This window comes from Molothrus ater, chromosome 2 (assembly GCF_012460135.2).
Source record: "Molothrus ater isolate BHLD 08-10-18 breed brown headed cowbird chromosome 2, BPBGC_Mater_1.1, whole genome shotgun sequence".
In the NCBI taxonomy this organism is placed as follows: Eukaryota; Metazoa; Chordata; class Aves; order Passeriformes; family Icteridae; genus Molothrus; species Molothrus ater.
The window spans coordinates 86,783,725-86,800,067 of record NC_050479.2 but is presented as its reverse complement, the minus strand read 5'-3'; the positions used below and the strand labels follow the sequence as shown (position 1 = coordinate 86,800,067).

The 16,343-nt window shown below is 42.4% G+C and overlaps 1 protein-coding gene across 1 annotated transcript in view; it reads right to left on the bottom strand.

The window, feature by feature from the left end:
* Positions 1–7,154: 7,154 nt before the first annotated feature.
* Positions 7,155–16,343, bottom strand: part of LOC118690924 (ovostatin-like) — a 28,893-nt gene continuing 19,704 nt past the window's right edge. Inside the window, exons 26-35 of the mRNA XM_036389928.2 lie at positions 16,063–16,219; positions 15,529–15,603; positions 14,088–14,253; positions 13,266–13,486; positions 11,968–12,183; positions 11,719–11,843; positions 11,435–11,525; positions 8,883–8,954; positions 8,225–8,327; positions 7,155–7,451 (exon numbers count right to left, since the gene is read on the bottom strand). Coding sequence (XP_036245821.1) covers positions 7,399–7,451; positions 8,225–8,327; positions 8,883–8,954; positions 11,435–11,525; positions 11,719–11,843; positions 11,968–12,183; positions 13,266–13,486; positions 14,088–14,253; positions 15,529–15,603; positions 16,063–16,219 — 1,279 coding nt within the window. The 3' untranslated portion in view covers positions 7,155–7,398. The remainder of the gene's footprint in view (positions 7,452–8,224; positions 8,328–8,882; positions 8,955–11,434; positions 11,526–11,718; positions 11,844–11,967; positions 12,184–13,265; positions 13,487–14,087; positions 14,254–15,528; positions 15,604–16,062; positions 16,220–16,343) is intronic.

Genomic DNA, 16,343 nt, shown 5'->3' with positions numbered 1-16,343 from the left:
GGTAGTTATAAATTTATTGCAATGTAATCAAGTATTCATTCCAAACAGGCCAATTTGATAATCATCACAATCCAGAAGCTTTCTGAGTCTACTATTGAACATTTAGTCAGAGGCTTGAGTGGGTTAGGTGACATTCAAAGGTTGTAGAGGTAGAGAAGGGTAGTTGTGTATAACTTACTGTTATAACAAGCAGGCATTTTTGCCCCAAATCTAGGCTGGATTGTGGCTTTGGTTAGAAAGTGCACTGTTGCCTCTCCAAGAATTGGCACCAGTCACAATGTGCACATGTACCTCCTGCACAGTAACCAAACGAAGGACAAAGATTACCCATTCATCCTATATCCAGATAATTCACTGCACTAGTTTAAAACCTCCACTAATCACAATGAAGAAGGTGAATCTGCTAAGGAAATAAACAAACAAAAACTGCAATGATTTGTAATAGAGAAGTTATTGAATTAACAGTTTTGCAACCAAACAAGTCTCCTGGGTAGAAAAAAGCCACTGTAACCTTATGATAACAAAGGAAAACAGAGGTCATCCCATCTTCTTGGCTGTAACATATAATAACTTGTCTTTCACAGGAGAATCAAACAACATTCCACTGGATACAACAAAAAGGTTGTTTTCAGGGCAAATATTTATGAAACCATTGACATTTGGTTTTTTTAATAGTTTTTTATTGTTAGTATTTGCTGACTTCATGTTTTTGCTTTTCAAATCCTATCCATTGTTTTTAACTCAGATGCATATGTTAGAGACACTTGTGAAGATTGCTCTGTGGGGAAGTTAGAGAGATGGTACTTCATCACCAGGTCTGTATTTAGTAGAATCATGGAATAGTTTGAGTTGAAAGGGACCTTAAAGACCATCCAGTTTCAGCCCCTCTGCCATGGGCCTGCCATGGACAGGGACAACTTCCATCAGACCAGGGAGCTCAGAGCCCCATCCAGCCTGGCCTTGAACACTTCCAGGGATGGGGTATCTGCAGCTTCTCTGGGCAACCTGTGCCAGTGCCTCACCAAGTTCACAGTAAGGAATTTCTTGCTAATATCTGTTCTAAACCTGCTCTCTTTCAGTTTGAGTCCATCCCCCCTTGTCCTGTCACTATATGGGCTTTTAAGTAGTCTCTCTCCATATTTCTTGCAGCTTCAGATACTGGAAGAGGCGCTTGGTTTTGGGCAATGTTGGAGAAATGTCTGTATACAGACAGATTATCTTGCATTCTTGGCTCAAAAGGAGGTTTTTGCCAGCCTAACTTTGAGTGTTACCTGAACCATAACTTCAGACCTCAGATACTTTTGCTTAGCTGTAGCACACACACACACACACACACACACACACAGATCTGTGCGTTTGTAGATGGGGAGCAATGAGAGGGAGCCTTGGCAACAGTAGAATGAGCTGTTTGATTTAGTTAAATTTGATTTAGTTATCTTTGTTAAAAAATGTCCCACCAGCTTAGTACTGATGTCTTTCTGCCACTGAAACAGTCCTGCTGCAGCCACAGTTAGACACCAAAAACTGTGCCTTTATGGTTGTGGTTTAGTTTATTTGAGGCACTAGATATGTTCAACCAGTACAAGATTATCTTTACAAATAAAATCTGTCTTGCTGTGAGAAACTAAAGTAATACTACTTGAGTGCAAGTAATTTTTTCATATAGGGCTGCTCAGTCACAGTAATTTCTCTGTCTTTCTGTGTGGTTTCTTGATCTCACATTTCACTATTACTGAAAAGACCTGTATTTCTTTCCTGTGGGAATCATCAAATGGCTTTAGGGAAATTATGAGAGTCTCTGGAGCTCCATGTATTTTCCTGCTTTTGATGTAGTGTGGCTGCTAACATTTCATATAATTCTAGTACCCCTTCTCACTCATGCAGTCCAAAGCCAGCTTGGATGTGTCTGCAAGATCTGTATCTATATATTTGTGGTGTAGGCACTCTCAGCTTTCTTGTGAAGGGGTTAATTGCTGCATTCAAAATAAGATCAATGCAAAGAACTTGGTCATTACAGCTACAAAAATGATTGAAAAGCACTGAGTCAATCTGTGATTTTGGCCATGACTGCTTCCTATAACACTGTCTTTTAGAAGATTAGATTGTAACGATTTGTTTAGACATGGTAAAGGTCGAAATGCTTGGTTTGGCCCAGGTGTTTGGGGAACAATGCTGAAACATGGTAACTACAGATAAAGTTCTGCTTGGTCAATAGGGTCTCTAGTCAAGCATGCAAGATTACTTTCATTGTTCTAAGATGTGTGAGCCTTGGCAAAGTCCTCTAGCAGCTGGTGAGGATGGTGATGGTGAGGATGGCAGGATGGTGAGGTCATAAAAGAAAATACGTATGTCCCTAGTGGAATAGTCACAGCTTGCAGTGATTTTGATGAGTGATGGAATTTTTTTCAATGAAACGTGGTGGTGGGGAGGACTGCAGTTTATTTCAGTGGTCTATGATGCCTGGAAAAGGCAGCCATACAAAAGATGGAGGTATTTGAAGGTCAGCCAGGTATTTGCAAGGCTTCAGTGGCTCTGTTGAGTGTGGATGGGTCATCCATAACCTGTTTTCAAAACTGAGACCTTTCTCCACATATGTGTGGAGGCTGAAATCTGAGCAGGAATAACTGTGAACTGAAGTATTAAGCCTGTCTTTGCTGTGACTTTTTGGTGACAAATGCCAGTGAAAGGTGAGTGAAGCTGGAATCTGACTATTGTCACTGCACCTGCACAAGCCTCAGAGTGGACACTAGGGGATATACAAATGAAATTATCTTTCCTAGTTGTACACAGATTACCTGGCAGCTTTTAGGCTAAACTATGAATGCAGTGCTATAGTCAGGCTAGTAAGAGAGTCTGCACTTCTTTTGGGAGTGCTTTGCAGCTTTACTGTCCTTCCATGGACAGGAACTAGAGTTTTTCAGCCCTCCTTTCTTTGTGGTCTTTCTAGGCAGCAGCAAGGGTTCAGTTCAAATGTGAAGAGCTCACCAATAAAATATCTGAATAAGCCCTCAAAAAAATCTCTGGTTCTTAGTAAGTTCATTCTTCACACTTGCAAATATAAATCAGGTTTTGATTACAGTAGGGAAAGAAAATACCTAACAATGAGTATCAAGTGGGGAACATTTGACATGTAATCCATAAAATGTAACTAGTCAAGGTGAGACAACTGGTCTGGTTTCATGTTGCCCCCTAAACCTCTCATGCCAGCAATCAGCTCATGACTGGTACTGAGAAATCATCTTGTGTACCAAGAGCTGATGCAAGCTGCGCATGATGTTGTCATGTATTGGCTTTTCTGGCTACCAGAAAGGTGCCTGAGACCAGCCATCTCTAGCATGCTGAGGGAAGCCCAAATAATTCTCTGACCTTTTCACCTCTAATCAAACCCTTAACCCTAACCCTTTGCTTCTATTTCACAGCTGTGCACAACTATCCTCTCTTTGTAGCTGCAACTTCTGCACTCTGAAGGGAGAAGCATTTGCTTTCATTTCAGGTGACAACTTGTGACAGGCACATGTAGAAAGATGCAGCTCTCTGAGGCTGTCATATTGCAATGGCTTTTCTCTGCTTTAGGCAAAGCCTGTATTTTATTTTCATTCTGCCGAAATGACTCATAAAGGCATTGCAGTGACAGATTTGTAGGTGTTTGAAGCTCCATTAGTCCCTCTTATTTTCTTCTCCTTCCCTCCATCAGTTTAGAGTGGAACAGCCTTCCCTGGCTGGTTGCCCTTCTTCTCTGGATTGACTTGAGAAGGATCATACAGTTCTGCTTTCCCTTAGGAATTCAGCCATCAGCCTACAGATCCTACAAGAATTTTACTGAGGTAATCATACCCCTAAAGTATTTTCCTGCAGTTTCAGGCACTGTTGATGTAAGAGACTTGAATTTTCTGTCTGAACTGCAGGTTGTCTGTGAGAAGAGCACTACAGAGGAGCAGTGTTTTGACTTGTGTCTTTGGATGCAGCTTTATGGGCCAAAGGAAATTTCTTGGACATATTTTTTTGGGAAATGCTATATGTCTAAACCAAGTGCTCTGAGAAAGGAAGGTGGATCTCACTTCAAGCTGTAAAATGATTTTATCAGAACCAAAAGTTCATAGCAGATGAGTGCAAGACATAAGACCAACATCTTTTAGAGCAGGGACGACCTCTTCTCACTTCTTTGAATTCTGTCTTCAGTGTAGGCGTGATGCTGCTATGACTTGAATGGGAAAGAGAGCTTGGGGTTCGGAGTCTCTCACAACTGGCTGATAACCCTAAATGTTGGAGGCTCAGTCTCTTTTCGAGTACTTTGATCTTTTTGCCATTGACCAACATCTTGCTTCTAAATCCATTTTTCTGTTGTTACAAAGAATTTTTCTTTCCGCTACGACATCCCAGAAATTGAACTTGTTCCAGACACATTATGGAAGGCGTGCAAATGCTATTCAGAGCCTGCAGCTTTCTCTCCCTTTATCTGTTATTATTATCTACTTGGCAGCAAAACAATACTCTTGTGTTACCTGATATATTAATTGCACTACTTTAAGGATGCCCCCCAGGGAGAGTCTGTTTGTGCCTTCAACCCCTGACCTTAGGCCTGAAAAGTTTTTTGATTCATTCCCCTCACATAAAGGCTATTTTTCCTTTGTCTCCAGTGAAAATATATTCTGCAGCTATATATTGAACTGCTGAGCACTGTACAGAACAAGCTGGAGGATGTGTCCTTGATGAAGACTCGTATGTCTTTTTTAACTTTTATTATCTTCCTAAACAGCTGAGGTTTCCAAGATGTCTCAGGGCAAACAAGCTGGCCTCAGGCAAATAGGGAATAAGAGAAAGTCCTGACTGTCCTCTTTTGAAGAATTAGGTTTTTTTATTGTTATTGACCCATAAATGACCAGCACTAGGCAAAACTGTCTGTTGGAGAGCACTGTGTGGAAAGGAGGGAGTGACTGGAGCATCACATCCATGCCTAGTGTAACTCATAGTTTCTCATTGCATGAGTGCTTTGCTGTTACACAAAACAGTGTCAGAGTCCTGGCAGCTTGTTACTTTGGGAAAAACTTCCAGAGCTTGTCCTGGCACATTCCCATGGGCTACAGCAGATGGGTCCCGTAGGAACTGCACCTTTCTGCACACTGAAAGTCAAAGGGAAGATTGATTCATGGTAATTTTAGAGTTCCAGAGCGTCTCTCTAACTATAGCAATCAAAGAAAACTGAGTGTAAATGTATTTGCCATTTTTGGAGATGGGATATGGGCCTTGCCATTTTCTGATTGATTCACATGGTCCTACAAGGTCAGTATCTAAACCTCCTTTCAATTGTTAGGTCTTTCATCTGACTTGCACTGAGGTTAAGCAAACTGAATTTGTGAAGCAAAGTGTCACATGATGCAAGCTCCATGAGAAAAAAAATTGGGTCACTAGTTGCACTGCAGTTAAAAGTGTTAAAGAGGTAAAAGAAGGCTGTAAAATGCAGATTTTGCTAGGTACTGCTGGCATTGTTCCATGCACTCGCTCTCAGCCCAGTGTTTTGGAAATTTGTAGTAAAATTTAAATGCTGTGCTTTTGAAAGCATCTGCATTTCATATCAGTTTCCATCTGACCAGGCTTGCAGTTGGCCATTCACTGGAATGGCATTAAACAAAGGCTTTTGTTTAGCAGCAGGCTGAGTTTACACAGCTGAGGAAGGTGGATTGAAGTAGCCTGACTGACCCCTCTTGAAGCTCACACAATCTTTTTTGCTGACAGGGATGGGAGAGCAAGGGGGAGTTTGGGGTCAGTTGGCCCCTTAACATCTTCAGAGTCATAACTTACTTCTCAGCATGTGTCTGTCTGTAGCAAAAGTCACCACAGGTCTCATGCAAACATGAAAACATTGCTTTCAGTGTGACTTTCTTGGGTCAAAGGTTGTGCCCAGGGGTGGCTTCTGATGGGAAGAGAAATGCTAGGGATAGAAACTCAATGTTTTGAGCAGAATTAAAAGACTTGAAAGCCACTCATCTCACAATATTTTTTTCTCAAAATGTCATTATTTTTTTCACAAGGTAGAAATTCCACCAGAATTGTCAGGGAAGAAAATAATCTTGTTTCTCAGTAAACCAAGCCTATATGCAACTTAAAAAAAAAAAAAAAAAAGAAGAAAAAAAGAGAAAAAAACAGCAGAGAACTCCATTCCCATATTTCTGTATGTCCTAAGGAGAAGTATAGATGGCATATGTGATCATAAATGTTGTTTTGTGCATTGAAGTGCTCCTTCAGGCTCACCTGCATGCACAGTGCTACCAGATGAAAAACTGCTCTGTGCCTGATGCTTTCACATGCCAGGTGGTATTAGAGAGCTGAGAGAATCAGGGCATGGGGCCAGGTTCTCAAGGGTGTTAAGGCACTTAGCTCACATCAGCCAGAACCTAAATTCACAAACAGCTTTACGTTCCTCTGTCAAATCCCTCATATGTTTAGAGCAACTCTCTAGCTGCTTCCCAAGGTTTTCTAGGTCCTGGTGTGGCTGAATTCTGCTTTTTTTGCTGGACCCCAGTGCCACTCTCAAGCTGAACACCCTTCTGCTGGTTAGTTTCTTTTTGGGCAGCTCTTAGAACAGGAGGCTGCAGTTGGTGACCTCTCCAGGTCCTTCCAAACCAAGATTTATGTTCTCCCACAGCTTCCAAATTTATTTTGCATCTTTCTGGGATCACACTGAGCCTGAGGGTCTCTGTCATGACTTCCCCCTATCACAGAGGTTCCTGTGTTCATCCACTTCTAGATAGACCAAGGAGTGGAGGCTGGGACTAATACCATTGCCAATCAGAATGTTTTATTACAAAGGGCAGTAAAATATGAGATGCTAATCTGAAGAAAACATTTCTTTCTAGATAGAGGCAAAACTTGCACAAAAGTTGTCTTCCTGTATGTGATCCTGTTCAATTGCTGAAAAAGCTGAGGATCAAAGAAACTTCTTCAGGATTTTCCTTCTGGATAATGGAAAGACCAAAACAAGTAAAAACTATAGAAGCAGCAGCAGCACATTATTCTCCAGGATTAGGATTTCTTAAGAGGAACCTATGGCACAGAATACACATTTCAAATTAGTACTTTTACACAAATCTCCCACTGGAATATGTCATAAGTTTCAAAACAAGATGGATGGTCAGAGTCAACAATTGCACAGTATCTCCCTTGTCAAGAAAAGCATTTTATTTAAAGCAGTTTCTAATCCCCACTGACCCCAGTTCTTTTTGAAGTGTGGGCCAGAATGGGTCATTCTGATCTACAGCAATATGGGATTCGCATATTTCTCATTATTCTACATGTTTTTCATTGTGCTCCCAGAAAAAAACCAAGTCTCTTATCCTCTTGTTCTACAGCTGCTTGCCTGATACTTTCTGAATCATTACCTCTTCTGGCACACATCTGATTTCAGTTGGAAGACGCCGAGCAGGGAGTGTTGTACTCTGAAAGGGCATATTCATCTGGAAAGAAGGAAGGAAGAAAACATTTGTAAAAGAGTGAGAAATCATTCTGACCCCAGTCTATCTGCATCTGCCATTAACATGCTACAAAACAGAAGACATTTGATAAATTTTGTGTTAGACTTCCAGTTGTCAAGGCACTCAGTTGCAGGGCTGCATAGTCAGAGACCAGGGCACTCTGACCATGTTTGTCAGGACACATCATTGCTGTCACCGTGCAAGACGTGGATCAGGTGGCAGAAAATGCACTCCAGGGTCAATGCTCTGCTGCTCCTGCTGCTGCTAATCTGCTAGGATTCAGTTCAGGAAAGGTGGCCAGGCACTTATTTTTCTAGTTCTAGTCACTTAAACTCCTCTTTTGTTAAATGGAATAGTCATTCCTACTTAAGTATTTAAATTCCACTAAGGAAGATCTTTTTGCTGCAGCCTACAATGATGATATTAGTAAAAAAATTAGCTAATGCAGTTTAGGGAAGTCAGGAACAGTGCTGCCTTTGAGTTATTGATTTTAACCATCATGTCCAAACTGTTGAGTGAAAGTGGAACCACATGTCTTTTTGTATGTGTTTTGTAAGAAAGAAGCTCTCAAATATCAGTTTCTTAACTGCTTTGTGTTGAAATGAAGCAAGAAACGTAAACACAGGAGGGCAGGAACTGTTTATGCTCTGCAAAACCTTTGCAGTCTAATAATCAAAACCAGCAGAATTGCTAAATGGGTCTCTCCTTGTCCCTCCTTTGTCACCGGTTTTACGGAGGCCTGCTGGGTCACCTACCTGTTTCATAGTAATCATATATATGCACAGGCACTGGTTTGATGTCTGAGACAGGCAGGCTTTGCTCCACACCGAAGGAGAAGCTGATTTCCTTCTGGGAGACCTGGAAATGGCAAGACAAGAAGATGCATCAGAACTTTTTCATAACTATCCCTGAGGCTAAGGTTGAACAGATTAATTTCTGCATCAGACTGGGTGACAATGTGCTATTCTACAGCTCCCTCCAGTTTGTAAACTTGATGTTAAATCAGATAATTGTTTAAAAGCTGTTGCTAAATATGTTTTGCTGCTAAAATTGTGTGCTCTTTTCTTTTCTCCTCCTCCTATTTCCATTGCCAATTATCCCAACTTAATTCCCTGTTTGTGCAGTTTTCAGCACATCAGCATTCATCCTGTAATAGAAAATTGCTGTTAGTTTCTTTCCTTGCTTTTTCCCAATTAAAATCACCTTCAGTACCCCTAAGAATCTTCTCCCTACTTTTCTCCCTTTAATTACTTTGATCACATATCTCCATTATCCCCTGTGATACTGGATTGAGTGAAGTACTTTTACATCTTTAAGGCACTGGTATTGCTATTAATAAGATTTTTTGTTTATCTGGAAGCCTGTTTTAAACTTCCAGTTTTATTAAACTGAAGGGAAACCTCCCAAACTTACCTTCTGAAGGTAGAAGAGTATGTGGTTGTTCTTGATGTCTACACGATCCACAATGGAATTCTCGAACCGAAGCTTTAAATAAGGCAAAACACAGCAATGTTAGCACGGGAGACTCGCCAAGGAGACACACTGATTCCACAGCAAAATGGGTTTAAAGCGGCTGCTGTGCTCCTTTTAGGCCACCCCGCCATCTAGTCGCCAAAAAAAGCAATGCAGGCTGAGTGTTTGAGTGTTTTTATAACCTGATGCGTGCAGACCAGTCGCAGTGGTGAACAGTTCCACCAGCCAGCTTTGGTACTTGTGACTTTCATCATCAACCTAAGAATTCTCTCATTTCAAAGCGAATTTACAATTAATTTCTGCAGCTCAAGATGACTCGCTTGCTAGTCCATTGTATGTTTCAAATAAAAGTTTAAAAACATTTAGAAAAGTATGTGAACAAAATTATTTTAATATCAAAACATACAAACATAAAGTATTCCAAACTTTAAAAACCAGCTTTTTTTCATATGTATATGAAGAGGAGTAGGATACCAAACAGAATAGCATCTCAACAACAAAAATCTTCCAAAGAAAATTTATTAATTTCATACAGTTCTAGCCAAAAAAATTCAGGCCTGAACACTGAATGATTATAAATACACAAGGTATGAGGAGATTATACCAAGAATTTAATTCTTCTTTTTATCTGCTTGAAAATTACGGGTCATGACTTGAAGGTAACTCATCTATTGTGAACTTAAATTGTATTAGGAACCTAAACTAGTTGCTTATCAGTGTTGTCCCCAGAATTGTCATCATCATAATCAAATTTCTGGAAAGTAAAGGAGGAGGATCAAAAAAGGACCTCCCTTTTTTGATTGTTGGTTAAACTGTACTGTAGAGGAAGAAATAACCCTTGCCAAAGAGATAATAATGCAAAATGCCAATTGAAGCATTTTAACTATGGCAGAAGTATTTCTCACATAGATTCTGTCAGGCTGTATGACTACAGACTCATGCACACGGACACTAAGAGCACAGGGAAACCCCAGTATCCTGAGCAGAGCCACTGGAGCACTCTGACCATCCCCCTGGGGGCTCCCACAGGGCAGTGACCAGGGCAGAATCAGAGTGTGAGAGCCACCAGGTGAGTCAGCAGCAGAGTATCCTGGGATCACCTTGCAGACTGAAGGGGAATGCTGCCTGCAGACCATGGGGCTGAACATGGGATTATTCCAGAAAGAGGGACTCAAGAAAGAGTTTTTATGGGGTGTTTAGGGGAAGAACCAGAAGTAACAAAGAGAGGGATAAAATCCATTTGGAAGGAAAAAGGGTGGAAAATGAGATAAAAGAGGCCAATTGCACATGAACAGGTTGGTGGTCAAACACACTTGTCTGCCCTGCACCTGGTCACCACAGCTCCTCCTGCCTTCTTATTAATCTCTATTCCAAGCACTTTTCAAGGGTGAAAGGCTCTCTATTCCATGTGAATGTGTGTGCAGGGAGTGCAAGTCCCTGAAGAGAGGATCAGAGATCACAGGGACAGTGTGCCTGGGGTGCCAGCATCCTGAGACACCAGACTGCAGGCTTGTAGTGACAAGGGTACGTATGTCAGCATGTGCTCACCAGTGACAAACTGGAACAGCAGCCAGCTCCTGAGTCAGGCATAAACCTGACCCTAATGTTGGAGACACCAGAGGATCCAAGATCTATGTGCCAGGAGCACATAGCTACCAAAGGCACCAGACTGTCCAAGCCTATTTCTCGAGAAACCACACAGTCTTGGAGATGGACATTGGTCTGGAGCAGCTAGTGGAGACTTATTTGCATGCCTCTGTGTGTATGTGTCTGTTTGACATCACTGTGAAACCAGAGGACCCCAGCTCACCTGCTCTATGTTAAGAATGCTTATAGAGGCCCTCAGCATGCATGCATGGTGATGGGGACCTCAGTTCCAAGCACTGAAGTGGGGCTCAGGCCTTGAAGGAGGCACATGTCCAGGTGCCAGCAACTCAACAGAGCAAGGGTCCAGGGGCAGCTGCTGGGCTGGCTGAGTGCCTGAGGCCAGCTACCACGAGGAGCCACACTGTACATTTGCATGTATATTTGTGCTTGTGCATGTTTATGTATTTATTTATTTCTCTTTCCCACAAATGAGATTTTAATCTGATGAGGCAGAAAAAGGGAAAAGGACAAGGCCATTTGTGCTATCTGTGTTTGTGGAAGTGCTGTCTTTCCTCTCTGCTGATCTGTGTGGCACATATATTATGTATATATGGCTATATATGTGTAGTGTGTAGGTCTGCTTATTGGGAATGAACTTTGCTGTTGGTTGGACCTGGGGATATGAAGTCTTAGTTCTCCTGGGCTAATCTCCTGGATTTGGCAACTCCTAACAGATTAGTCTTCAACACATAAACAGCTACAAATTTGAAGCCCAGAGTATGTGAGAGATGGCTATGCCCAGGGACTTTGCAGTAGTCCCATGGGCTCAGATTTGCTAATCAGAGACTGTTTATCAACTTCCTATGCTCCTAGGCTTTAGCATTCACATTGGTCCCATTTTTTACCTTTTTCAGGGAAGATTCTTCAGGAACAAATCCCGAGAGCATTTTCACATCAATAATAGCCATGTTGGAGACGTTGCGGTTTCCTGTGTAACTAAAATGAGAGAAGTTCTGTTAGTCTGGTCTGCAAATGGAAAGGAGACCAGTGGATGACATTTTTAGCTCCCAGTAATCCCATTTTTCTTTCTACAGCTGCAGAGCAGCAGTTAACTGCCTGTACTTACTTCCTTTCTTGGATGCTTTACCAAGCTGTGAATGCAGGGGGTAGGTCAGTAAAAGGAAGTTACCTGGCAGAGAGGACAAGGTCAAACTTTGGTGGATAGTTGCCTGTGCAGGACACATTTTCTGTCCTTACAGACAGAGAGAATCCTGCAGCTTTTTTTGGCAAATGGATGTTGTATCTCAGGGTGGTCTGAAAGAGAAAGTGTGGGATGGTCACAGACATAAGGGAGATCATGACATAGGGAGAGGAATAAAGCATGGAGAGCCCCCTGCTTAGTTCCCAGAGGGTGGTGCTGAGTTCCCAGCTTGCTTACCTGCAGATAGACACAGCCAGTGCCATTCACCTCCACGCTGTAACTCCCTGGAATAGTGGGTAAGGATGCCTGCTGCAGTAAGAAGCGGTTCTTGTTGTTCACCTGGAAAATCCTACTGGGGGTCTCCATGAAATGGACTTGGACTGTATTAAGGTTTTTTTTGGAGAAGGTGAGATATCCATACTGAGCTAAAGCTTGGAGAGCAACCACAGTGTCCTGAAAAGAATAACATGATCCCCAATTAGATACTCAGGTGTGAGATGGTGTGTGAGGTTAGCGCAGCTCCTATTTCCCTGACGCCTTGACAGTACTCATGAATGCAGGAGGGCTTTGCAAAGAGTCAAGGAAACATGATACAACTTCTTGTAGAGCTTGTCCTGGTGGACAGAAAGCTGTCCCTGAGCCACCAGTGCGCTCTGGTGATCAGTAAGACCATCTGTGATGAATTAGGAAGGGCTTTGGCAGCAGGTGGAGGGAGTTGATCCTGCCCCTCTACTCAGCCCTAGGGAGGTGTATCTGGAGTGCTGTGTCCAGTCTGGGCTCCTCAGTACAGCAGAGACATGGAACTCCTGGAGCAGGTCCAGAGGAGTATCATGACAAGAATGATTAAAGGACTGGAACATCTCTTACAAACGCTGACAGAACTGGGCCTGTTCAGCCTTGAAAAGAGACAACTGAGAGGAGATCTCACAAATAATCTGAAGGGAGGGTGTCCAGAGGATGGATCCAGGCTCTCCTTGTTGTGCTAAGCAATAGAAGAAGAGGCAATGGGCAGAAACTGATGCACAGGAAATTCCACCTGAACATGAGGAAGAACTTCTTGACTGTGCAGGTGACCGAGCACTGGGACAGGCTGCCCTGAGAGGTTGTGGAGTCTCCCTCATTGGAGATGTTCAAGAGCTGTCTGGACACTATGTGCTCTAGGATGACCCTGCTTGAGCAGGGAGGTTGGACCAAATAACCCCCTGTGATCCCTTCCAGCCTGACACATTCTGGATTCTGTGGTTCTGGAGCAACAGATTTTAAGTATTGCACAAGACCTGGCATAATGTTGTATCAGCAGTGACTACTGTCTGTGGCTAACTTGGAATTCAGGTAAATTGTCACTGCTTAAAGCCAAATTATGTGTAAAGCTAAGCAGATCATGGTGTACCTTTGACAAGGCAACCCATGAAAGCACCAGTTATCCAGTATTACTCAAATCCACATACAGTCAGAAAGATTTGTCATTTTTCAAGATTCAGCTTGCAGACTGTACTGCTCCAAGACATTTTCTTTTTACCACACCCAGTTGTTACCTGGCTGGAGGAAAAGCCACCATAGGGGTTCTGTTGTTTGATAAGCCAGTACACAACACGGGAAATGTAAGATAAGTCTTCTGGAGTGAATTTGGTTCTGTTGAGCAGAGCCAGGAGCACATAGCTGGTCATTTCAATCTCAGCAGAAGGGGCACGGGAATAGAAGTCAGAGAAACGTTCTGCTGGTGGTGTGTTTTCTCTCTGCCAGTGAACAGATCCACCTGAAAACAGAGAAGTGGGTGTAAAAAACATGGAAAAAACAAGTTTTGTTAGATCTTGGTGTCCTGAACTGGGTATGTTTTACTAACAAGCTGGAAAATAAAACAGGAAGGGATGGAAAGGGAATAATAAAAGCAGGCTGTATAAGACAAAGAGGGATTGAAGTGAAAGCAGTGCAGTAGAAGGATGCTAAGGTAGTTGCAAACAGGAGCACATGACATAGCGAAGGAAAGTGGGCTTGTTCAGCATTACAAGAGGAAACTAATAGAAAAATTAGGTACAATCTTTCCATTGAAAGATTGGGCTTGAAAAAACCTTGGAAGACCTTGGGCTATTGAAAGACCTTGGGCTGAGACATTCAGGGGACTCTCTCTCCCCCTAAATTATTTCAAAATTTCATAGATCAGGCCACAGCTCAAACTTCTGTGACACCAAAAGAGACAGACAGAAAAACTCCTAGAAATAAATTCAGTAGCATAGCAGGCATGAAAGGCAAGGGAAGGGAGAGCATTCCTGACAAAACTGTGCATCAGAACAGCTCACATGATCCAACAGGCCGTTCCATCAGCTGCACTGCTTCTGCCATGGCCATGCTGCACTTACCAGCCCTGACAGCTGCCCCGTCCAGCTGCTCAAGGAAGAACTGGCGTCTTTCCTCTCTGCCAGCTAAGCCATAAACATAGGCAAGGAGGGCCTGGTTGTACAGGTTGTGGACCCCACTGTTAAATGCAGTCTCCAAACAGTTCATGCCGCTCCGAACGACGGGATGCTGGTAATGCAAAACACAGTGGGGTGTCAGGTACTTGGATTTGTGTCTCCACACAGTACTTTCTAAATACCTCCATCATTGCTTAAGCTCCAATCTCTGACTCTTCATGCTAAAAATATACATGATCCATGGCATGTTTAATAGCCTACAGAGTGTATCCTGTAAAAAATGCCCTTCCAGTCATGCTGCCTTCTTTCTAAATTTATTTAGAGGCAGCATGGCCAAAATAAGAGAGCACTGTTTCTTTTCCTGACTCATGAGATGAGCCTGTCAAAGAGAAACCTTTCTCCCTTGGTTGCTTTAGCAATAAAATGTGGATCATTTTTACAGAACTATGTAAAGCGCATTGAGACCTCATGATTAAGCAGGCTCTCTCAAATGGATATTGCTTGTTTGCTAGATATAGCTACCAAGGTAACTCTTCAGACCTTAGCCTTATTGACTATCTCTGTGAACTCTTCAGGATCACCAGCACATTACTAACCATGTCGTGTCTCTGCAGCTTCCCTTAAAGACGTGACACTGGGTTCTGGAGCTGCTTACAAAGATAGTGGAAACTAAATTCATGTTGCTCTAGAACTGTTTGATTCTGCACGATGTTTTCATCCTGTTGGTCTCGTGTACCCTGATGATGGCTGATACAACCGAGTGTGAGGGATGTTCAAAAAATCAGCACACCTAGAACGTGTTTGTCAGATTTGGAACAATTCTCCTCCTCCCCATTATAAAAAGAACAAAGTTGGCATAAACAAGGTCACAAGGATATGCAGGAAATATATAACAGAGAACAGAACTTGGCTCTCATTTCCCAATGCCTCGTACTTCAACCAGCAGCTCATAGTTTCCTTCCATTATTAAGGTTTGCATAGGGAAATGGCCATTGGAACTAAATGCACAAAGTGAGTTTGTAGACTGAAGATTTGGATAGCTTGAACTTTGGACTGGGCAAATTCGGAGAAAATTCCAAAGTGGATTTTGGATAGACTGGGCAAATTCAGTCTGGATTTTGCACCTACTTAGACTACCATTGTCTAAAACAGCTGGACTCCTCAGGGGTGCTTCAAGTGAATCCACAGGCACTGGATATGTAACTGAAATGTAACACTCATTAAATACTTGAAGGAGACTGCAGGGTTCTGAAAACAACTGTCTACAATCAACTACTGTTCTACAAAGAGTATTTGAGTTCCTCATTGTAAAGGAAAGCTGATGTGAGATCTTTGACTTGAGCAGTTTGACAAATGGCTGACTGGGCTAACAGCACCAAAAACCTACTGCAGCAGAGTGTCCAGCCTCCAGCAATGATGCCACAACATAGGCTGTGAGGGAGTATTCAGCTTCTTCTCCACCCTGATGAAAAACAAGCAAAGAACTGGTTAGGACGAATGTCCTAGAAATAAACAACATATGAATTAATTCATAGTTCATATATCAGTTAGATTTCAGGTCAGCAGTAACTTCTGTCTCCCTGTGTGCACAGAAACAAGAAAAATCAAGTTCACAGAGGATAAAGTCAAAGTAATTGACTGCATCTTCTTGGCTTTTGTATGTGTGGAATAAAGCAGACAATAACTTGTGGCTGAGCACAAAATGCAGTGGTGGAAAATAAAACCTGAGACTTAGAAAGTTCTACTTGTTTTTACCTCATCATCAAGAGCACACATAAGAATCATGCCCTGCTTGTGTAGGAGAGACACGAGATAACACTACCAAGAAGAGTAAGGGTGTGCTGAAGAGTAAGTTTGTGTCTTATCCAAATAAATCCAGAAAGCAGGACTGGAATTTTGTGGCCATACTTATCTAAGTTACCTTCAAAGCATTGTTGAAATGTGATCCAGCATTTTCAAAGCAGCCATCTGACTTCTGCTTGCTTGCCAGCCAGATCAAAGTTTGGGACTGGACGTTGTCATCAATGTAGATGTAGCGCTTGGCTTGCTCCAGGGACTTGTACACAAAGGCAGTGAGCCTGCAGGCGATCCAGAAACAGAAGGCAGGTATGGTGTGAACAAGACCAAAAACATTCACCAGTGCACAGGATGTGCATAGAAAATGATGTAAAAAGAACTTTATAATGTTTGAGGTAAAAGAAG